This window comes from Pelodiscus sinensis, chromosome 22, assembly GCF_049634645.1.
Source record: "Pelodiscus sinensis isolate JC-2024 chromosome 22, ASM4963464v1, whole genome shotgun sequence".
NCBI classification, from domain to species: Eukaryota; Metazoa; Chordata; order Testudines; family Trionychidae; genus Pelodiscus; species Pelodiscus sinensis.
In genome coordinates this window covers 17,028,641-17,051,846 of record NC_134732.1, presented here as the reverse complement: position 1 = coordinate 17,051,846, position 23,206 = coordinate 17,028,641, and the positions used below count along the sequence as shown (strand labels likewise).

General features: G+C 46.6%; 1 protein-coding gene and 1 long non-coding RNA gene across 3 annotated transcripts in view; one reads left to right on the top strand and one right to left on the bottom strand.

Moving 5' to 3' along the window:
• The first annotated feature begins 677 nt into the window (after positions 1-677).
• Positions 678-22,258, top strand: MYMK (myomaker, myoblast fusion factor). Of its 2 annotated transcripts, XM_006123746.4 has the most exons (5): positions 680-979; positions 5,376-5,490; positions 11,525-11,673; positions 14,467-14,583; positions 19,169-22,257. In XM_006123746.4, exons 1-5 carry the CDS (start codon positions 845-847, stop codon positions 19,313-19,315), a joined length of 663 nt encoding a protein of 220 aa, XP_006123808.2. In that variant the 5' UTR covers positions 680-844; the 3' UTR covers positions 19,316-22,257. The 2 variants fall into 2 exon arrangements, with proteins under 2 accessions (XP_014429403.1, XP_006123808.2); XM_014573917.3 differs by lacking the exon at positions 14,467-14,583 and having other exon boundaries at positions 678-979; positions 19,169-22,258.
• The window catches only part of LOC142819302 (uncharacterized), a 56,526-nt gene continuing 46,646 nt past the window's right edge, over positions 13,327-23,206 (bottom strand). The window contains exon 3 of the long non-coding RNA XR_012897157.1: positions 13,327-13,598. This is a non-coding gene — a long non-coding RNA (uncharacterized LOC142819302). The remainder of the gene's footprint in view (positions 13,599-23,206) is intronic.

Below are 23,206 nucleotides of genomic sequence, written 5' to 3'. Positions count from 1 at the left end.
GAGCCCCGGATTTGAGCAATTCGCCCTGAGCGGACGCCCTCAGCTGTGCCCAGACACGGCCCGGTCCGTCACAGCTTCACATAAGTAAAAGTAATCCATGTCATTAACGGGCTCTGAATGAGGTCTATTCTCCTTTCCAATACACATACGTATGCACCAAATGTTGTGCCTGCATCCACAAAAATGAGCTGTAGATATCCACATCAACATCCTCGGACGTGGATACCCGGGGATATAAAGTGGATACCCACACATTTGCAGGGTTCTACATACAAAATTTGTATCCACAAAAATGAGCCGTGGATATCTGCATCCACATGCAGATAGGTATAAAGCAGGTACCTGCAGATTTGCAGGGCTCTATACATATGAACTCTCTGGTACTTTCAGGGGGAGTCCCTCTCTCATCCGAAACAAAACTTGACCCACATGTGTTGCTTCACTCTTGACGCCATAACAGGTCACTTACAAAAATGCTGCACGCGAGTAAGATGTGTCAAAGAATGTTTTGCTTGGTGGCAAAGAGCTTTTGTCCCCACTAAGCTCCAATGCATTTCAGGAATCTTAAAAAAAGAGAGAGATGATGACCCTTTAAAGGGCAGCTGTGCCATCAGCTGTTGGTATTTGTCAGACATCACCTGGAACGAACCCAGCATCGGGGCATTTAAATTTTAAAGTACACTTGCCACAGCTGTTTTCACAACACTCTGTAGTCCCACTCAGAGCTGCTCCATGCTGTCCTTCTGATCCTCTCTAACCAGCGTCGTTGCTGATTTGAAAAAGGTTTTATTCCTCTGAATAATAATATTCCTCCGCGTTTGCCTGCGAATATCTCCCCCTCCCCATGGGTTCATTAGTTGCCAAGCTTCTTCTCCCAACTCTCAGCAGCCTCGTCTTCCTCCCCACCATCAGCATTGCAGCCAAGAGAAGGTTCCACATGGAGGCCATGGTTTATTTCTTCACTATGTTCTTTGTTGCGGTAAGAATTCCTTCTATTTGTTTTGTTGACGGTGTCCTGTTTTACCCCTTCGCTGCAGGGTTTCCATTGGGAAATAAACAGGGGAAAACACAATACACAGAGAACATAATGTACTGCATGTCTGGAAAACATCCACTAATAGTTGCATTTGCCACTAGGTGTTACCCTGAGTATCCAAAATGGGATTCTTTGGTTTATGGCAATATAAATCAGGGATCATAGGGCAATATATTTGAACCCCTTTATTATTATTGCAAATTTTGGGTTTGGCACCATCTGTCTGTTGGTCCATTACAGTTTTTCAGTGGCCATCCTGGATTTGGGTTTTAAACTGTATTTAAAGTAATTTGATGTTTTATAGTTTTAGACAAAAGCATGCAGTGGGATTGTTGATTTTACAGTAGCTGAATTATGGTGTAAATTACGGCTGGAAGCAGGGGGGGTTTATGGAGTACCAGAGGAAGATTGAGGGACATGTCACAGAGTTATCAAGAAAGATGATTATTAACCTGGACAAGTATCAGAGGGGTCGCTGTGTTAGTCTGAATCTGCAAAAGCGGCGAGAAGTCCTGTGGCACCTTATAGACTAACTGAAGTGTAGGAGCATAAGCTATCGTGGGCAAAGACCCACTTGCATCTGACGAAGTGGGTCTTAACCTGGACAGGAAATCTATTTGCCCTCCCTTCCAATGCACTAATAGGGGTGGAGAGTTATCTTGTTCACCTGTGCACAAAAAAATAATTTATGCACTTGCTCTCGTCAAGCAGAACGGAACTCCACACAACTGTTATTCTAATGATTAACAATGCTATTATTTTATGCACAAACTGCTTATATATACAGAGCAGAGTTTACATCATCAACATAGTTACCTTTCAGCCCCTGTGGGGATGAACATGGTATTAGAACCTGAAAAGAACTGGATTCCTTCCCCCATGCCCGATAACTGAACTCATATAATATTTAGCCATGTTAATCATAGATTTCAAAACATTCAGTAATGGCAGGCAAGACTTGCTATGCCCATGTTACAGATGTAGGAAATTCAGGCACAGGATGTGAGCATCATCAAAGCCCATCAGTGACAGAGCTAGGAGTAGTACACACATCTCCAGAGGCACAGTCTGGTGGTCCATCCACTGGACTTGCTCGTCCCTCATTCTAAAGGCCAGCTTTGTTAGCACAGAAAAAAATCCTGCTAATATCTGAAAACCTACCAGACTGATGAATAAAACTGTACCATGCCACGTGGACACAGTCTGCACTGTTTTAGGGGCTGTTACAATGTCCACTGAAGCCAAGAGAAAACTTGCCATTGACTTGAATAGGAGATGGATGGATCAGACCCTGGGAGAATAATTTGAAGATGCAAAATATTAAAATGTAAGAAAAGGGAGACAGCTGCCAGGGCTGTCAGAGTATGTCAGGGCGAGCAACGCGGCACTGCAGCTGCTGCTTTGCTTGTGTTGTGGAGTCCCGCTCTGACTCCCCCACAGGAAATTCTTCAGACCAGTGAGAGCATCTGTCCATCTCTGACAAGTGCTTCTACTTCAGCCAGAAATGCACTTTCAAACTCTCTCCTCCTGTTCTCCAGCCTTCTCAATACCCAACACCAAGCAGGGGGAGGGGAGGGAGAGTTACATACATGGCCAATGCTGCTACAGAAGAGACTGAGCTGAAGAACAAGCAGCCGATATCACCGTTAATGACATTGGTATCCCCAGAGAGAAATGGCAGCAAGACTTGTTTAAGGCCAATATATTGCCAAATGGATAAGAGACCAAATCAGGAACTGAGAAGCATCCCAGAGTCCTGGTCTACACTAGGGCTTTATTTTCAAATAACACCCCTTTGGCTGAATTAATAAGCAGAGTGTCCACACTACCAAGCCTGTTATTTCAAAATAACGAGCCGCTTATTTCTAAATCTGTACTTCTGCTTTCCTCAAGGAATAACCCTCATTTTGAAATACTTATATTTACAATACTCACAAAATGAAATACATTTTTGAAATTGCGGTAATGTGGATGCTCTGGTGCCACTATTTTGAAATAACGACTCCCCAGAGTAATTTGAATTAATTAGTCTCCAGTGCTTCCTGGGGCTCTAAGTCGAGGTAGCACATCCACATTAACGGAGCCTGCCTGGGATTAATTTCAAAGCTTCTCCATAGTGAGAACATGATATTTCAATGTTTCTATTTTGGGAGTTTTTAAATCGATGTTAGCTATTTCAAAATAGTTTCCTAGTGTAGACCTGCCCAGATCAAGCAGAGGGACCTAATGAAGTCTAGCTGTCAGAGGAAGAGGCAAATGTAACCATCACTAGATGTATTCCAACCTGGGACCTTTGAAGTTAAATATGGACACCTCTACAGCTTGAGCTATAAAGCCAGCTGGCTGTTAGCTCATGCTGTAGAAATCTCTTGTTCTTATCTGTTGCTGTGGTCTAGGTTGCATGGGACAGTGAACCACACTAGGGCTATGTCTATAGTGCAGCCTTTCTCTGCAAAAGCTTATGCAAATGAAGTGCGGAGTAGAATATTGCCACGCTTCATTTGCATAATTAATTAGCTGCCATTTTTGCACATTTTCCTGAAAAAATTAGGAAGAATGGCCCTTGCACAAGAGGGGCGTTTTGCACAAAAAGGAGCCATCTACACAGCTCCTTTTTGCACAAAAGCCTCGTGTGTAAAAACGGCTGCTAATTAATTATGCAAATGAAGCGTGGTGATATTCTACTCTGTGCTTCATTTGCATAAGCTTATGCGGAAAAAGGCTGCAGTATAGACGTAGCCTAGATGTGTGGGTTACACAAACTCTATAAAAGTATTCCCACAAATATGCCTTTGGTTTTTCCAGTGAAACTCCTTTGCCAACACTTACATCCAGGGTGCATGAAAACATTTTGCAAATATTCTAGCACATGAGTTTACGGGCAGGAACATCCACTGATCTGATGAATTTTAAGGGAATGCTGCAGAGGTTGAAACTCATCCTTATGATGAGAAACAGCACAACTCAAGTCCTGTTTTAGACTCATTTGTGTGTTGACCCCCAGCCTCTAGAAGGATTTCACCCTCCAAAACCCATTTTAATAATAATTGAGATTGCCTATCTCCTAGAACTGGAAGGGACCTTGAAAGGTCATCAAGTCCAGTCCCCTGCCTTCTCAGCAGGACCAAGTACCATCCCTGATTAATTTTTGCCCTAAATGGCCTCCGCAAGGATTGAACTCACAACCCTGGGTTTAGCAGGCCAATGCTCAAACCACTGAAACACTGGAAACGTTATCCTAAGAGCTAGAGAAATGAAGCTCACCCTGTAATCTGCCTCTCCCTTCCAAACAGCTTGACCATCAATCACTGGTTTGAGTCACGAGCTGTTCACAGATCAGCTGCAGACCAAGACTTTCAGCAATGATTTTTCACATAGAATTCACTAACCAAAAGGAGACTGGTCTAGACACAACTCGAAAACAGGAATACAGGCACCATTTCCTGAATACATTATTTAAGCAATCACCCAGTCGTAACTAGGACTCACGTTCTGTTCCTTACTGTGTCCGCACGGCAAGCAGAGAGGTGTGACTGCAACACATGTAGACATTTGATCTCACTGGCTTGAGTCACAATCGCAGTCCGCCTGTAGCAGCACCGGCTGTTCAAACCTGTCCAGGATCCTGGCTATGTATTACAGCAGCTGGCCCAGTGGTGGGCAACCTGAAGCCCAAAGGCCACATGCAGCCCATTGGGGGTCCTGTATGTGGCCGATGACACACTTTGTTTACTGTTGTTCATGCTCAGGGTTGCCACATTCCGCTAGTTTCTGTCTACCTAGTTTTTTTCCTACCGGTATTACTAACGTGACATGTAAGGCACATGCAGTGAGATGCATGCTGATTGGACATAGTATTGACTGTGAACACCATACGCTCTCTCTGCATCCAATCACAGTGCTGCTATGGTTCAGTCAGCACATCTTGCAAATTCTAGGGATGCAAAGCTCAGGTAGCAAAACTACCCCATCCCGGGAGACCGTCTTGTTTGTGACTATCTTCTTGCGGCTCACTAAGATGAAGGAGGGCCACCCATGTAGCCCGCTCACTAGCCTCGGTTGCCCATTGCCGGGCTGGCCTATGCTGCTGCAGCTTCATTACTATTACTATTTGGGTTCACTAGTTCAGGTATGGACACACAAACTGCAGCCACTCGGCTGATTGGGTAAAATAGGGTCATAGGATCTGACCCAGGACCAATTGAAATCAAAGGGTGTCTTTCCTTTTACTTCAGTGGGTTCTGAGTCAAGACTTTAGGGCTTGGTTGGAATGGACACTAAAATATTACATGGCCAGGTTTGCATCTGTGACGTGCTTTTATATTGTCCTTTTTAACAGATTTACCATGCGTGTGATGGACCGGGTTTGTCAGTGCTGTGTTTCATGCGGTATGATATCCTGGAGTACTTCAGCATCTATGGGACAGCTTTGTCCATTTGGGTATCACTGATGGGTGAGCATTGGTCTTTATCAGATCAGGGCTGACAACAGATTTTGCTGGGCCCTGGGCAAGGTACGGGGTGGGGGGGGGGCTTTGTTCCGAATTCCCCCAGAAAGGGTTGGGCCTCAGTTAGAAGAGGCAAGGTTGGGGGGCACCCAAAATTCAGTGCCACCCAGGCTGCACCGTGCAGGGTTCTAACAACAGCAATTTAAAGGCCTAGAGCTGCAGTCACTTCTGTTGCCATGGTATTGGTGGTGACAGCCCAGAGCCCTGGTCCTTTATAAATCACCAGGTGCGGGGGCAACCGCCTGTTCCCCCACCCTTCCACTGGCTACCCTAAATACTTTGTGTGCTTCAGACAGGAGAGATGTGCTGTCTCCTCTGACCCCCACCTGTCTGAGCCAGTTTTGAGATGTTCTCCTATGGACCCCAATCCGACCTGTGGATTCCTCTGGTTTATGTTGTGCTAGGGCCTCAGGCATATGATAGACCAAAGCCCAATTGTGCCGGATGCAGTACAATCCCAGAACAAAGAGACAGTACCTGTCCCAAAGAGGGGCTGGAAAAGCTTTGGATGTGGAGACAAGCACTGATTCTTCACGGATCAGTTAAGGTATTTGTACCACACTCCTTGACCCAGAAGCCAAGAAGTCCATAGATAATCTGTCACCATTATCCGCCATTAAGCACATATCTTTACACCGGGGCTCATTTCTTCAAAGACACATAAGCAAATCAAAACTCATTCTCCTAATAAATAAATCCCCTGGTTTAATCAAGACTTGATTTTGGCTGTGAGGAAATAGCAGAGCATGTGGGGAAATAGAAAAAAAATCTCACTACCATTTTTATTTAAAATCTATTTTGACTTTTATTTTTTCCTTTTCCCCTTATGTTTTCCATTCCCTCCCCTTTTCCATAAAGGAGAAAGAAAGGGAGGAATGAAGAAAAGCAAAAGACTAAATTTTCCCTCTCTGATAGTGTTGATAACATTTTTTGAAAAAGATTTTTAAAATATTTCTGATTCTGGTATAAAGGACGGTTTTCAACAACCACAACAACAAAGTTTCATTCAAAAAATGCCAACCAGCTCTTAGATGAACAACCAACAAACCACTAAGTTGCTATCAACCTTTCCTATGCTCGGGTGAGAGGTTACACAGTCACATTCACAACATGCCTTGAGATTATTTTATCCCCAGCTCTCTGGACTCTTTTGATGGAAAGATGATTCAGCCAATTCCCACTTTCCATGGCCTTTCAAAGCCAGGTATTCAGAGCTTATGCAGCCTTTACACAGAAGAGAGCACCTAACTAGTTCACCCCCACAACAAGGAACCAATCTTCTGCATGTTAAAACAAGCATGGGAAAAAATCTCAAATATGGTTCAGATCAACAACAGTTTGAGAGTCCAGGGAAGGGTTCTGCTTTGTTGATAGTCTATCCATCATGTTTGTACTCTGCTTAGTTAATACTGCAAAAGAAGAAACAAATAAGATTCCAGGGCCATTCTCCCCTGGATTAAAGCAATTTCAAGGGAAACCAGGCTTGATCTATATCTCTTGGCTCATTGCGGCTCGGTTGAATTTGATTGCTTTATTATTGAATTTTAAAAAAATGAGGACTAAGAGGTTTAAACTATTGACCAGCAGGGAAACCAATTAAAATGTGGACGTTTATCCCTGTGAAAAATGCAGTCCAAGGACATAGAAGGTATGGTGACTGAAATGCAGGGAGTTCTTTCCACCCTGGTGCTTGTAAAGCTCGAATGCACGTGTGCTACGTACAGACCCTTGGGCACGTTTCCTGGAATGCAAATCCAGGGCAGCCATAACACAGCTGTATAAGCTGGAAAAGCACAGAGCCCAAGGGGATCCATAACTTTTAAACAGTTCTTACCTGGTTTTGTACTCAACAAAAGCCTCTAATAACTTGCTTGCATTGGTGGTCAAACATCAAGCAGGTGCGTGGGCAGCCAACAAGGCCCAACCTAAGCTGTGCCCAGTGCTAGTTAGCAAGACTCAGATCTTAGGGTGGCCAGAATGGTCCTATAGGATCAACAGAGAAAATGGTGCAAAGTCATTATTGCTGAGGGCTCAAAAGAGAAAGAATTAGGAGGAAGCTAGAGATCCTATCAGGCCTGATCCTTTGGCTCATTAGCCTGGCCTAGTTTTCCTGCCTGGAAAACTGGTTCCCAGGGATCTCGGGGAAAGTTAATTCAATCACCATGTCTGGAAACATCTAGAGCTTGGTTGGTCTTTGCAAAGCCAAGGAGGAGAGTTGAGCTACACAAGTCTCACTGAAATTAATGGGAGTTGTGTGGCTAAATTCACCATCATCTTTGGACTTCTTCGCCTCCGAGTAAGCTTTTCAGAAGTGTCTAAGTCAGGCTGTGGCTCATGAGCCATATGCAGTTCTTTTACATTTAAAGTGGGGCTCACGGAGGCTGCCTCCCTATCCCCATTATTCTCTGCCTATCAGATGGGGCAAAGGGGCCTCTAAGGTCTTTAGCCCAGAGGGAGCTGTTGGGGGAAGCCCCAGGAGCTGCCGCCCCACAGGACAGGTTGTGCATGTCATGGCACTTGAACTTCTGAAAATGATTGTGTGGCTCAGCGGGTCAGTAAACTGGGCTACTTCTGGTCCCAGTGATTTAGAAACCTAATTTCCATTTTCAAAGGGACTAGTCCCTGAAGTGCCTAAGCCAATTTGACTTTCAATAAGACACAGGCTCCTGACTGCCTGCATCGCTTATGAAAATAGAAACACACTTTCCTAAGTCTCTTGAAATTTTTTGCCCTTTGTCTCTTTCTGCAAAGGTGCCTTGGAAAGTCTCACACAAGAGAATTTTGAACCATGGGAAACCTTGTTTGCACAGCTGTGGGTCACACTTTGTGTGGCCCTGAAACAATCATGCAATTTATATTCCCTACAGATAACACAGCAAGTCTTGACTCATGCTAGGGTACGAAAGAACCATGTTCTGCCTAAACTATTAACAAGATTTTTGCAGTTTGATCTCTTCCTAGCACTGTATTGAGAAATGATCCGTCTGGCTGGTGTTGTCAGGCATTCTGCGTTGCACAGCACTTGCCACAAAAAGTGCTAGCCTATGCCTCAAACACCCAGGCAGCACAGTAACACAAATAATCAATAATAATAATAATCACATTTATGGCACGAAGCCCTGTGATACGATGAGAAATATCCCCTTTGTGCCACTGCCCGGTACAATACAATGCCACCTTGTGCCGTTCCAAGCCTTAATGGTTTTCACAGATGAGCAGATGTCCCAAGCCAGCTTCCTACGGCTTCTCTTAGTCTGTAATTGATGACTTGGGGGAAGGAGGTAGCCAGCTACACAGTGCTAACTGATCTGATCCTGGGCCATGTGTCAGCTGGGAAAGCCGCCACATGAAATATTACAACATACTGAGCAGGTCATCAGACTAGATGAATATTCCTTACCCTATTTGTTCTGCAGGCAGAGGGCCAGGTGTTTTAGAACTAGCTGGTCTTAGATCGCTCCATTTTAAGTTGTTCCACTTGGGATTAACTGAAGTTTTTCACCCTAGTAGGAACAGGCTGACTCTAAGGACACAAAAACATAAGAATGGTCGTACTAGCTCAGACCAAAGGTCCATCTAGGCCAATATCTGGTCTTCTGATAGTGGCCAATGCCAAGTGCCCCAGACGCAATAAACAGAATGGGGAGTCATCAAGTGTTCCCTTTCCTGTCACCCATTCACAGCTTCTGACAGAGGCTAGGGACAACATTTCTGCCCATCCTGGCTAATAGCCATCAATGGATTTATCGTCCATGAATGTATTTAGCTCTTTTTTGAACCCTGTTATAGTCTTGGCCTTCACAACATTCACTAGCAAGGATTTTCACAGGTTAACTATGCATTGTGGGCAGAAATACTTCCTTCTGTTTGTTTTAAACCTGCTACCTACTAATTCCATTTGGGCTGTGTCTACACTGGCGCGATCTCACGCAAAAGCGGCGGCTCTTGCACAAAAACTTGCTGCCTGTCTACACTAGCTGCGTGTTCTTGCGCAAGTAAACTGATGTTCTAATGTATGAAATCAGGGCTTCTTGCACCAGAACTCTCACGCTCCTGTTCAGGAATAAGCCCTTTTGTGCAACTGTTCTTGCGCAAGAGGCCAGTGCAGACAGGCAACATGAATTTCTTGTGCAAGAAAGCCCTATGGTTAAAATGGCCATCAGAGCTTTCTTGCGCAAGAGAGCATCTACACTGGCATGGATGCTCTTGCATAAAAGCACATCTCTTGCACAAAAGCATATGCCAGTATAGAGACTCTCTTCTGGAAGAGTTTTTGCAGGAGAACGCGCCAGTGCAGACGTAGTGGTGTTCCCTAGTTCTCATGTTATGGGAATGAATAAAAAATAAATAGCTCTTCTTTATTTACTTTCTCCACGCCAGCCATGATTTTATAGACCTTTATCATATCTCCCCTCATCATTTTCCAAGCTGAAAAGTCCCAATTTTATTATTCTCTCCTCATATCTCTGTTCCATACCCCGCCTCATTTGTGTTGCCCTTTTTTGAAGTTTTTTCAATGCCACATCTTTTTTGAGATGAGGTGACCACATCTGCACACAGAATTCAAGATGTGAGCGTACCATGGATTTATATAGAGGCACAAAGATATTCCCTGTCTTATTCTCTATCCCTTTCTTAATGATTCCTAGCATTCTATTTTAATTTTTACTGCTGCTGCACATGGAGTGGATGTTTTCAGAGAACTATCCACAAGGACTCCAAGTTCTCTCTCTCTCTCTCGAGTGATAACAGCTAATTTAATCTCAATCATTTTAGATGTATAATTGGAATTATGTTTTCCAATATGCTTTACTTTGCATTTGTCAACATTAATAAAAACCAAAAAGCTCAAGGAAATTGTATGGGAATGTAGCCTCTGAGCTGTCAGTTCCAACACAGCTCAGGTCAGTGTTGTCTGAATGTTGTTACCAAGCCATAGAATGCTAGAAATGCCAGGCTGAAGGGGACCTCAAGAAGTGATAGAGTCTTGCCCCCTGCGCCGTGGCGGGACCCAGTAGCCCTAGTAAGCAGGAAGCTATCTTCAAAGCAATCTTAAATGTGTCTCTCAACTCTGACTAACCCTGGCCCCAGCTGAGGATGGAAGGAAATGAACTGCAGGGCTGGACATTGTGATGAGAAATTAAATTCCCTTTTATTTTCTCCTCAGAGAATCTGGAAGGTAAGAGATCTGGGATCTCCTAGATCTGCCAGAGTTTCCTGCCCATGCTTGGGCAAGCCACTTTGCCTCTGTAGGCCTCACTTTCCCCCATATGCAATAGAATCATACCAGCCAAAGCGTTACTTCAGAATAATGAACGCTATTTTGAAATAACACAGTGTGCATCTACACAGCAAGCCATTATTTTGAAATAATGTCAAGCGGAGGACTTCTTATTATGACTCCTGTAACCCTCATTTCACAAGAAGTAAGGGAAGCTGAAGGAAGAGTGTTCTTCTTTCGACGTCCTACTGTGTAGACAGCGCCAAAAACCGAATTAAGCTATTTCGACTTTAGCTACGCAATTGATGTAGCTGAAGTTGCATATCTTAATTCAATTGTTGCCCTGCTGTGTAGACGTACCCTAAGAATGGTGTGCTAGAAGCAGGGTCAAATTCTCAGGGCCCCTATCAGCAAAATTGAGCTCTAATAGGGTATGTCTACACAGCAGGGCTAAAGTTGAACTAAGCTATGGAACTTCAGCTATGTCAATTGTGTAGCTGAAGTCAAAATACCTGGGTGGTCAACAAATACCTTTGATGTCGACACCCGCGCGTCCAGACTATCGCGCTGAGCCGACAAACAGCACGGCAGCGATTATTTAAATCGCCGCTTCATTTTCCTACATCTGGTAGCCCAATCTACATGCCTGTGGTGACAGAGGCATGTAGTCTAGACGTACCCTTAGAAACACCAAGTAACTGGCGCAAAATTAAAACAATGGGAGATGCTCGGATCCTCACTGTGGTTTGTGTCATGCAGCTCTGGCAGAGTTCGATGAGCCTAAAAGGTCAACCTTTGTGATGTTTGGCGTGCTCACCATAGCGGTGAGGATTTACCATGACCGATGGGGATACGGCGTCTACTCAGGACCAATCGGGACGGCCGTCCTCGTGATAACCGTGAAATGGGTAAGTTTTAGAAGCCAGCTGGCCACTTCGGTGGGCTAAAAGTCACTTCTGAATGGAGAGTTGCTGAGGTCTAGCCACCACATCAGTCCCACTTAAACCCGGAGGTCCATTTGCACCCACGTCTCAGGCTACCATCAAAGAACACACTGGGAGTTTCCCAGTAAAGCTTCTGAGCTCCTGAGAAGACACTGGAGGGGGGGTGGTCATTTTCTTTTCTAAACCAAAGTCTGTGCATTATGATACTGGGGCAGGATTCAGAAGGAAAATAGATGAGCTATCCCATTGGAGGACTAAATAGCCTTTTTTGTTCAACAAAAGCAGGCCAATAACAAAAAGCCTTTGTGATAACTGCCGGATTTGATTGGGTTGAGCCACTCTAGCAGATCTCATGTTCTTACATTTATAATCATCAACAGTATATTTAGGGAGTTTTTATAATAACCAAGAAGCAATGTGGTCTGGTAACTTTCTCTGAAATTAATGGAAGATTTGCATAAAAACAGATGGTACAGAACAGACATAATTCTGGCTGAACAAATACCGGTCTGACTTTGTTTGAAGGCTACACAATTTAGCTTCTAATTTCTGGGGGTGCCTGGATAACAACAGTCTTTCAAAGGGTTTTATTATGCAGCAAAATCTAGGTTGCCACAGATCAGATTATTAGAGAGAGTGGCAAAGTCATTAGAGTGCGTGTGTATGAGAGGAGCTAAGGATTAAAAGGTGATAGAACAAAGATGCCTGTAAGAACAAAGATGCCTGAAAGGACATTACCAAGTGTCATGGAAATTCAGTGAGCTAAATCGCAGGTTAATAATGTCACTAACCTTCACCTAAACCAGTGCTTCTCAAACTTTTTGGCCCACGGCCCACCCCACTCAGGGCAGACCTTTCGGCGCACCACCAGCCAACCCCTCATGATGACAAAATGGGTGCAGGTGCGAGGTCTGGGAGGGAGTTTGGGTGAAGGAGTGGGCTGAGGATGGAGGATCAGAGAGGCAGGGAGGGCTCAGTAACAGTGTGGGGGTTGGGAGCCTAGGCACTTACTGGCTCTGTGCCTCCCACCGCTGCTCCCATTGGCTGCAATTCTGGCAGGGAAAGTCTCCAGGCAAGCGGTGTCCTGTATGGCCGTTCCCCCAGCCGGGAGAGGCAGTGCACAGAACCACTTCCTTCCCCTAAAATCAGGATCTTGCCCGCAAGACTCCTCCCCTCCCCACACAGTGGGAAGCTGGCACTCGTGCTCCAGCCCCAAGTCAATGGCCCACCTGCAGGGTGATCACCAGCCGCACTTTGAGAACCACTGACCTAAACCTCTGCAGAGAGTTAACGCGCCTCTCTTACTATTTATTGTATTACTGTAGCCCCAGCAGAGATCAGAGTCCCATTGTGCTATGCAGGGCACACACATCAGAAGCAGCAGTATCTTGCCCAAAGGCCTTACAGATAGACAAGCAGGACCCACCCCCACTTTGCAGCTGGCAAGTGAAGCAGAGAGAGAGCACCAAGTTCTGGCCCAAGGGCCACACAAAGTCTGTGACAAAGGGGGGACTTGACCCCAGAGCTTTTCAAGCCCTTATCACAGCCTTAACCACAAGACCTTCCACCTACACAGCCCACGGCAACCCCACTCCATTGCCAGAGCCCCCTGGCTCCTTGCACATTTTAGAGGCTCCACCACCCATCCCTGAACAAGCAGCCTACCTTGGAGATAAAGCTGGCCCTTCAGGCAGACTGCCTCATTCCCCACACTCCCTGAGCAAACTTCAAACCAAACACACTGCTCTGACAGGTTCTGTGTAGGACATTCTCCTTCATTTGCTCCTCATGGGTCTTTCATGGCTGGGCAGGCGCGGCAGCAGACTCCATAGGGCCATGCCCCTTCTTCATGGAAGGACGCTCTTCACTGGATTGGCCGTAGGAAAGTCCTGTGGAAAGTTGCATAAGAGAGTGGGATGCCCACGGTGAAACTGCCCACTTCTCAATTATCCTGTTGGCTTTCGAAAGCCCCAGTTACAGCCAGACATCTCCAGGGCAGTGGGGACATCTCAGCTCTGAAGAGCTGGTTTTAAAATCCTACGTTTCGATCAAATGTGAATGCACGGAGGGGTGATTTAATCAGGGCATTTTCGCCCACTATCCAACACGGTCTCTGCTCAAGTGAGCTTCTGGACAGGCATAGCAGGAGGGAGGGGCTGCAGGTCAGGACCTAGGCGCAGTAGCAGGCAGAAGAAGGTCTAGAATGGAAAGGCATTGCTAGTCAGCAGTGAGGTACATTGGCAAAGTGCTTAGATGTGCAGTGGCGGGAGGGTGCTCAAGACTTAGTTGCGAGATAGAGCTGGGGGTGGGAGAAGCCCAGGATGGAAACAGCCAGAAAATGCAGCAGGTCAGGGTTAGGCAGAGACTTGCCAGGGCCCCTGTGGAATGGCAAGTGACGCTGCCAGTCAGGGGTAGGACACGTCATCAGGACAAGGTGTAGGCTCCACAGAAATGGATTTGCTGCAGCGAGGGGGAAAGGAACCCAGTGCCTGCCCACACTGTACCTCGCTCTGCTCGAGGCTCACTTTTGAAAGCAGCCAGCAAAGGTGCAATCTCCCTGCTCTCGTGTCCAGTCCCAGGCATTACGAGTCCAGCTTTCAGATCAAAGAGAGGAACCCAACCAGCCACTCCCTAGCAGGTCTTGCCTAGGAGCTCGAGCTTGGTTTGGTTCCTACCTGCATGGGATCTTTCGGAAGCTGACGAAGGAGCTGGAACATGGGCTGAGAGTGGTTTCACATGCTTTCTCTTCCCCTTCAGCTGAAGAAGATGAAAGAGAAGAGAGGCCTGTACCCGGACAAGAGTGTCTACACACAACAGATCGGCCCAGGCTTCTGCTTTGGGGCATTAGCGCTCATGCTGAGATTCTTTTTTGAGGTACCTGTTTGCACAATACATGATGGCGATAATGACAGGGGGTGAAGGATATTCCAGGGACACAGTGGTGAGGCACCCTTTTTAAGAGTGGGGGTGCTGCCCCCCGTTCTCCCCCTTATCCTGTCTTGACCGCTCCCGGCTGAGGCCGGGAGCAAAACCCTGGCATGCAGACCAGCAGCCAGGACTCCAGGTCTGAAGCTAGCAGCAAAGCCCCCTCTCCCACACATTGTGCAGAGCCTGCAGCGCAAGGGGCAGTAGCTGGGATCCTGGGCGCTAGGGGTGTTGCAGTCTCGTTAGCCCTGCATCCCTACTTCCCATGCCTATGCCAGGCTAAGAGGATCGCTGGTTCAAATCCAGCTCAGGCCAGAATTCATCTAAAATTATTGCCTACAGGAGATGGTGGGTCTGAGTCTTAGCCCAGTTGCCAGCAGACAGGTGTCCAGAGGCTCACCTGAGCAGCGGTTTAGGAGTCTACATCCCTTAGATCCCCAAGACTCCTGTCAAACTTCAGGGGCCTAAACTCACTCAGCAGCTAAGCGTCAGGTGCTAGGTCCCTTAGCACCTGAACAGGCATGTGCGGCGAGGGGTCCTGTGGCACCTTATAGACTAACTGAAGTGTAGGAGCATAAGCTTTCGTGGGCAAAGACCCACTTCGTCAGATGCATGGGTCTTTGCCCACAAAAGCTTATGCTCCTACACTTCAGTCAGTCTATAAGGTGCCACAGGACTCCTCGCCGCTTTTGCAGATTCAGACTAACACGGCGACCCCTCTGATACCGAACAGGCATGTGGTTGCCTCACCTTAGGCGTCTGGACAGTTTTCTGCCCAAGCCCCAGAGTGACTCACAAACCAAGGGAAGCGAGGCATCCGGCTGCCTAAGGCACATGCGGGGCCCGATCCAGAAGACAAGCTCAAGGGCCACTTAATGGATTAGGTCCCATACAAAATCCTGTTGAAGGAGAAAGGGGAAGGGCCAGCTCCCAACTTGTAATGTTTAGCCCCGGGAGTTGAAATCCTCACCTAGACGTAGGAGACCCAGGTTCACTTCCTTCCCTCGCTGGCATCTCCCCCTGGCTAGCTTCAGCAGCTGTCCGCCTGGCATGCTGGCGGCAGGTCACCTTGTAAGGGCTCCGTCTCCCTCATGCATTGCATAGCATCCTAGGCACCTCGCTCAGGCTTTGTGGACTGCAGTGTTGTTTTCTAGGCATCTAAAAGGTGGGCTTTGCCAAACCGCAGGTTGCGAGGCTTAGGTCCCTGCATGGATGCCACCCTTCATGCCCTAACCCACCGCACCACCCAGGGGAAACCATTAAAATGGACTTCTTCTCTTTGTGGGTATGCCACCCTCTCATGCAACATTCCCCCTCCCCCCAGAAATGCCTTCAACCCATCACACTGAACAGCTTAAAAAGGATGAGTGGTCTGGCGGCACCTTAGATATGAAGTAAAATGTATAGAATCATGAGCTTTCATGGGTAAAACCCACTTCATCAGATGAATTGAAGTGGAAATAACAGAAACCAAGAGATCTATAGAAGAGCAGAAGTACCTGGCCAATGAAGGACCCGTGTTACTCAGGCTAAGTAATGTGTTATGTGATATGTGCCAGCAATGCTCCTCTGCAATGTATATCGACCAAACCAAACAGTCTCTGAGACAAAGGATAAATGGACACTAATTAGACATGAGGAATGGTAACACACATAAACCTGCCTGGTCACTCTGTTATTGGCTAGTGAAATTCCTTTGTAAAGGAATGGCTACTTTTAAATCTGTGACAGAGAGTCTGCAGAACCAGAATTTATCTACAGATTTGACACCATTACCCTGGACTTGAACAAAGACATTAACTTACAAAGCCAATTTCTCCCACCTTTAGCATCTGCTTTTCACATCAGAAGTTATGTATGGGACACATCCAGCGGACTTAATTACCATCATTAACACGAGTCCTACAATTGACAGGTACTTCTTCTGACTGTATATATGTCTTGGTTTCTGTTATTTCCACTCCAATTCATCTGATGAAGTGGATTTTACTCATGAAAGCTCATGATTCTATATATTTTAGTTAGTCTCTATGGTGCCATAGGACTACTCCTTGTTTTTAAAGTTACAGACTAACACGGCTACCCCTCTAAGATAGTTCAAAAAGGAGACGCACTGGTCTATTTATAAAGCCCTGTCAACCTGCAGATATCTACTTTCTCCCCACGGATATCCACCAACTGGATCTGTGGATCACAGATCAGCTGTGGATACAAATTTGGTCTCCATGCAGGCCTCCAGCTATTAATTGTAACCAGAGCTGGGCAAGAATTGACAGAGAATAATGTACTTGATGAAGACATTTTTGCCTCTTTTTCCATTGGCAACTAGCCTGTGCACAGCTCACAGTTTTCTCAGATGTATTTGTTATTTGAAATGGTTCGCTAATGACCAGGGGCCTCTTGAAAACCCAGCCTCGTGTGATTTAGACAAAGCTCAAAACACAAACCCGTGGCACAGAACCCAGGAGTTCTCATGAAAGGCCTGATCCAATGTCCAATGACGTCAATGGAAGGACACTGATTGACTCCAGTGGGTGGTGGTTTGGGTCCTAGACCATCTCTTACAGCCACTAGACCAGGGATTGGCAACGTAGGCTAGTGAGTGGGCCACATGAGTGGCCTTCCTTCGTCTCAGTAGGCTGCAAGATTGTCATAAACAAGGTGGTCTCCTGGGATAGGGTAGTTTTGCTCACTGCGCTTGCACACTTAGAATTTGCGGTGAGGTTGTTGATTTGAACTGTAGCAGTGCTTTGATTGGATGCAGTCAATGTTGAATGCAATCAGCATGCACCACACTTCATGTGCCCTTGCTTTAGGCGTGTATCACTTTAGGAAAAAAACAATACAGATGGAAACCAGAGAAATCAGGCAACCCGTCTCACAGGCCACGTGTAGAACCCCAACAGGCCACACATTGCCCATCACTGCACTAGACTATCCGCTTTTCCTACATGAAAGTCTCTACATCACCAATGTCCAGGAAGGAAAGGGGAGAGCAATGGGATACTCTCGGCACAGCCTCTAGTTGAGCCTGTGTTCAGCCCATGTGTTCCTCCCATTCTGTGCATTGGGAGCCAACGGGTGCGACTTCACAGGGATGACAGAGGATTTTTTTTTCAAAGCGTTAAGTAATTTCAGTTTCTAGAAGGATGAAAAAAAGTGTCACAGCACAACACATACCCCCTCCTCACCCCGTCCATCCACAATCTCCTTCATTCTGCTTGAGCTTGTCCTAAGCAGTGCAATGAAACATTTCATTCAGGAGCAGGGAGATGTGCAAATCGGCCTGTGTTAAATCAAGTTTACTTTTCCGTTGCTGCTTGTTTAAGGCTGGAAGAAGCCCTTTTACAACACTGAAGGGAGGCAGAGGTCTCAGGATCTGATTTCTTTGCTGATGAGCATGGCCGGTATGGCCCAGATGGCCTGTAATGTGGTGAAAGGAGAGGGGATGGGTAACCACGTACACGGAAGCTTTGACCAGGATGCTCCTTAAAGGGCAAGATTTTCCAAAGAGCTCCATGCTCCCATTGAGGCACCTGAACAACAGCCTCATTTTTAGAAGCCCTCGGCATTCATCCTGGCCAAAATAGAAGCCGACCTTTGTTGTGGAGGATCCACCCTCCTGACCCTTTCTGACTGACAAGCCTGGTTAGAGAGCAAACCGCACTGGGTCAGGTGAGCTTGGAGCCTATCTGGACACAGCTCCTTTTTGGAGCACAGCTGGCTAATATAAAGGGAACTCACACCAGAGAGCAGCCTCATGAAGGCATAGTCCATGTGTGGGGAAGCTCAGGCATACCGAACCAATTGAAGGCTGTAGCATCTTAGGTGATAGGTACTGCAATATCTGGCACTTTGGGTCTTTCTAAAGGATTTGACCATAAATTGCTAGATGTTCTGCAACTGGCTTTTAATTTCAGTGCCTCGAGCCAAGCTGGTGTCTGGGAGCTTCACCCAGCACATCTGTAGAGCGTCCCAGACAGAAGGCCCAGCAGAAATAGCCAGCCAGTGCTCTGTGAATAGCAAAACAAAAAGTTCACTTCCCTCCTGTGAGCATCCATGTGACTGGTCCTTACTCGGGGGGGGGGGGAGAGGGGGGTGCAGCCTTTCAGTATGTACATCCAAGCATCCGCAGAGAGCTACATGTAGTTTGGTGGGCTGAGAACATCTGGCTTCTGCAGGCGTTCACACCAGAAATCTGCTGATGGGCCTGATCCAAAATCCACCAACGTCCATGAAAAAGACGGATGCTGGCTTCTGGATCAGGCCCTATAAGAGCAATGCTCATCCAGTCAGGGAACAGAAATAACATCATGTGACTTATTTGACCAATCGCACCTAAGCAGCACAACTTGACGTGCAAATAGCAAGGCACCAAGTGAACAGGAAAAAGGCTGAACTGGGTCAGAGAACGATGGGATTTAATCTGCCTCGGGGGTGTATATGAAATTCCAGAGATGTGAGAATCTTGACCCCAGAGAGGCCCAAGTCCTCCAGCAGTGGGATCTCTTGCTGACATTCTCTTTGGTTGCAGGAGTGGGATTACACCTACGTGCACAGCTTCTACCATTGTGCTTTGGCCATGTCCTTCGTCCTGTTGTTGCCCAAGGTGAACAAGAAGGCAGGGAATGGAGGAAACCCTGCCAAACTGGACTGCTCCACTCTCTGCTGTTGTGTGTGAGATCTGCCCCCTTGCTTGGAGACTGGTGCTTCTGCGTCCCAGCAGGCACCACTTCACAACCATGAAGGACTGTAAGAAAGTTACACAGCCTCGCTCTTTCTTCCAGTGCGGATTATGGCCAGAAACAAGCTGCCAGTTTCCTACGGTTGAAAAGAATTTCACTACCACCTCCCACACCGAAGTGTAGGTTGTTACAAATTTTTAATTTGCTGATGAACAAACCTGAGAGGTCTCCTCTCTTGGCCACCATTCATGCCAGCATCCATGTGTCTATGTAGTCAACTGATAACTTTAACAGTAACTATCTATTACCCACACAGAAATAGTTGTCCACCTTGGAGAATTCCTGGCTGGCAAATGCTCCTGTTGACTACAACTGAGTAAATCCAGGAGGTCTGTGCCTCTCCCAGAGAGTTCTGCGGTCTGCATATACCCAGGGGGCAACACATTTTGTTTGCCTTTGGAAATGAGTATGACTGTTGCACCTTGAATACTTGCAAGTGTGCGTTTGCTAAGCTGGAGTGAGTGGGGTATTGCTTGTTGTAACATTGAAGTAACAGAGCCTGTATTTTTGCTAGAAATTTACTGTTTAATTTATGCCTCCTCTCAACATTCTATATTTAACATACTGATTTTGTAAGTAAGGCCCAACTGAACCTATAACACTGTGATTTGTGTAGAGAGCAGATACCAGACTTTAGGCTCACACAACCCCCCTAGCCTTAATGTCGTTATTAGAAGTTTACAGACAGAGAGGAGATAGGATCCCTGCCCATGAGAGCTTAGAGTCTAAACAAGGCAAGACAACCCCCAAAGAAGATGCCTATGCAGAAGGGGGAGAGTAGAAGGTTTGTGGATGAGAAAAGGAATTGGCTGGAGTGGAATGTGGAGAAGAAGAGCAGGCAAAGAAAGACTGCTCCAGCTGTAAAAAGCAGCATGACTAGACACAGAAGCCATGGCCCTGAATGACCAAGGAGGCCAGCTGAAATTTGAGGTGATATGACCCTAGATGAATGACCTGTGGAGTCACTGGCAGGGTTTGGGGGTTAGGCAGAGCACGGTATAGCCTAGCTTGTAACTTGGGAGCACAGAGCCTCCAGTTCTTTGTTCTCCTCTCCTACTCTCTCCAGCTAGTCACTGGATCTCTGGCAAATACAGAACAAACCCCTGGTGCTCTGGCTTAGCTCCCACTCCTCACTGGGCAAAACTGCTTGGCAAAGCCAATGGCAGGTTTGCCCAAGAGAAGACAGAATGAGAAGCTGAAGGATTTGGCCCCCAGCTACGTCCTCTCCTCTGCCAAATCCACTCTGCCTCGGAGTCAGCTGCAACACTGGGCACTTTGTGCTTGCAAACCTGCTTGGCTTACCCGGCCACCAGGGGTGCTTATACAGAAGCTCATTAATAGGTAAACTACATGGAAAATTAGAGGCACCGTGAGAAGCTCCTGGACGGGTGGGGAAGAGCCAAAACCCCTCTAGCATCCCATTGAGCAGACTATTTACTAAAGTAGACATGCATGATTCATTTAGACTGTCTGGGAGACAAGCCAAGTCTATATGTCATGGACAATTAGAGTGGGATTGATATACAGTGATGGCCATTGAAGGCCTGGTGTTAGTTCCTCGGGAACAGAACTCCATGGGGGGCATTCATCAGAGTGGCCTCCTGCTCGCAGGGCAACAACTAAAAATGAATGGGCTTCCAAACACAAATAAATGAAAAAGGCACAATGGGCCCAGCCACCACTACCATGCTGATGCTGCCAAGGTACCACCAATGCTGCTACCTCCAGGTACACAGGACATGCCCTAGCCTTGCGAAGTCTCAGGGCTGGACTTTCCACCTTAGCACCCACTTGGACACCGACACAAGCAGTTTTCCAAAGAGATGAGCGCAGGGCCCCATGCTGGATAGCAGACAGGTCCACCGTGAATCACTGCCTGGGCAGTCACATTTTGTCCCTGGCGTGCATGGTTTTTGAAGTGCTCCTTCTCCATCTAGGGGCTGTTCGGGGTGCCCAATAGATGACACAGATGTCTTTGTTAGAGCACATGGCGGTCTCAAGGTTATTCAGAGGGAGAAGAATGCTAGAAGCATTCTCACCTCATGTCTGAAGGAGCGTTCTTCAGAGGAATACTGCCCACCCCATAGGAATCTGTGTCAAATGCAACCTTCAATAGCCCAGGATAAAACCGAAGACCACACCCACACAGAATATATTTACCATGCATGAGGGACCATAGCCTCATGCGTAGGAAATGGATGTTCTTGCAGCCACACTGCTGGATTAGACGGCAGGTGCTCAATTGGTCTTTCTCTGCCTTAGTGTCTCATCCCTAGAAGTGGGATGGAAACACCTCTCCACTCTCCTAGGGCCAGTGCAAGCTGTTCAGATACTAAAGTTACTGGGGTCTCTACACGTAACTGTATTGAGCAGCTAAGCTTAGCTCTACGTTTGGAAAGAGCACACGTTTTTTTAAAGACATACCACATATATTATCCAACCAGTACCAACCCAAAGCACCCTGGACAATCTGCCTTCAGCTCACACGACTCCACCCATCTCCCATCTGTCTCTTTACTCACCGGCCACACCTTGTTCTAACTCATAGACTGGAAGATCTCCAAAGTACAGATTGTCTTTGTTTTAGCCTTTTGTACAGCACCTTGCACAAGAGGGCCATGCACCATGACTGGAGACTCCACGTGCTTCTGCCCTCTGAACAATCAGCATCCCCATGAGCAAGCGCTCTGGGCAGACCATGAGATGTACTTTAATTTGCTGGATTTCTGAGCATGCTGCAAAAAATAATTTCAAAGTAACCATTTGCATGTATTTAACTTGCCTGTTCTGCAACTGTTTTTTTAAGAGGGAGGGAGGGAAGAATCATTTCTGGAAGGGTTTTTAAAAATGTATTAGTAGCCCAAAGAAATGGAATGATTCCTACATAATTAAAGTTTACTATTCAAAGTGTATTATGTACAAAACAGGTGCATGCTTTGTACGGGCCTCCATTTTCAAAGATCACTAGGAATTTTGGAGATGCTTTAAAAGGCGTGTGATTTTCTGGGGTGGAGGTTCAGTGTTTTGTGTACACCAGACCCCTTTTATGCTATCTTGGACTAAGCCCCCAAAATCACTAGTCTCTTTCAAAAAATGTTAGGCTACGTTAAAAAAAACCCACAAATATAACTGGCTCTATCAACAGTGAAACAGTTCCAAATACAACTCCAAGCCCTCCATCAGGTCTTCTTAACAAGTACTGACAAAGGTCACCATTGTTGTTTCCAGATAAAGCCTTACAGGGCTTTTCAGACAAGTTTTTGGGGCGTTACCATTTCGGACTCATTTTTCCATTAGAAGTATCGGGCCAGACCTTCACCTGGGGTGAGTTACCAGTAGTGTCCATGGAGCTCTGCACACCATCGGGCCCTGGCCTGCCTGCTTTGTTGTTAGAGGGCTCTCTGGACAACCCAGAGAACCAGTGACATAATGACATCCCCGCGTACTGAAACATGAGCGACAGCTTTCTTGGCCCACAGCTGAGTGAGAAGGGGATGTTTGGGTCAGGGGGATACAAACCAACCACACCAAATATGGAGAAACCTGCAAGCATATCACACTTTGGGGAATGCTCATTTCTTTTCCTGGTACTTAGATCCCCCAATGATAAGCCCCTGAGACAGACAGGTCTAGACCACCAGGAAGCAGAGCACAAGGCAAAGATGCCCTTTCCTTTGCAGTCCACCTGAAACAGGCCATCTGCCCTCGCAATCAGAGATGTTCTGCTTGGAAAACAAGCGAGCTGCTCCATAAATACTGCTCGTGTCTCCGGATTTGGCTGGAGTTGGGATTAGCCCCAGAGCAACGACTGGTAGCCAGCAAGCAGC

Coding starts and splice junctions, on each gene's coding strand:
- MYMK (XM_006123746.4), top strand. CDS start 845: ATGGGTTCATTAGTTGCCAAGCTTCTTCTCCCAACTCTCAGCAGCCTC. Junction 11,674..14,466: donor TCGTGATAACCGTGAAATGG/GTAAGTTTTAGA, acceptor CTTCCCCTTCAG/CTGAAGAAGATGAAAGAGAA. Junction 14,584..19,168: donor TGCTGAGATTCTTTTTTGAG/GTACCTGTTTGC, acceptor CTTTGGTTGCAG/GAGTGGGATTACACCTACGT.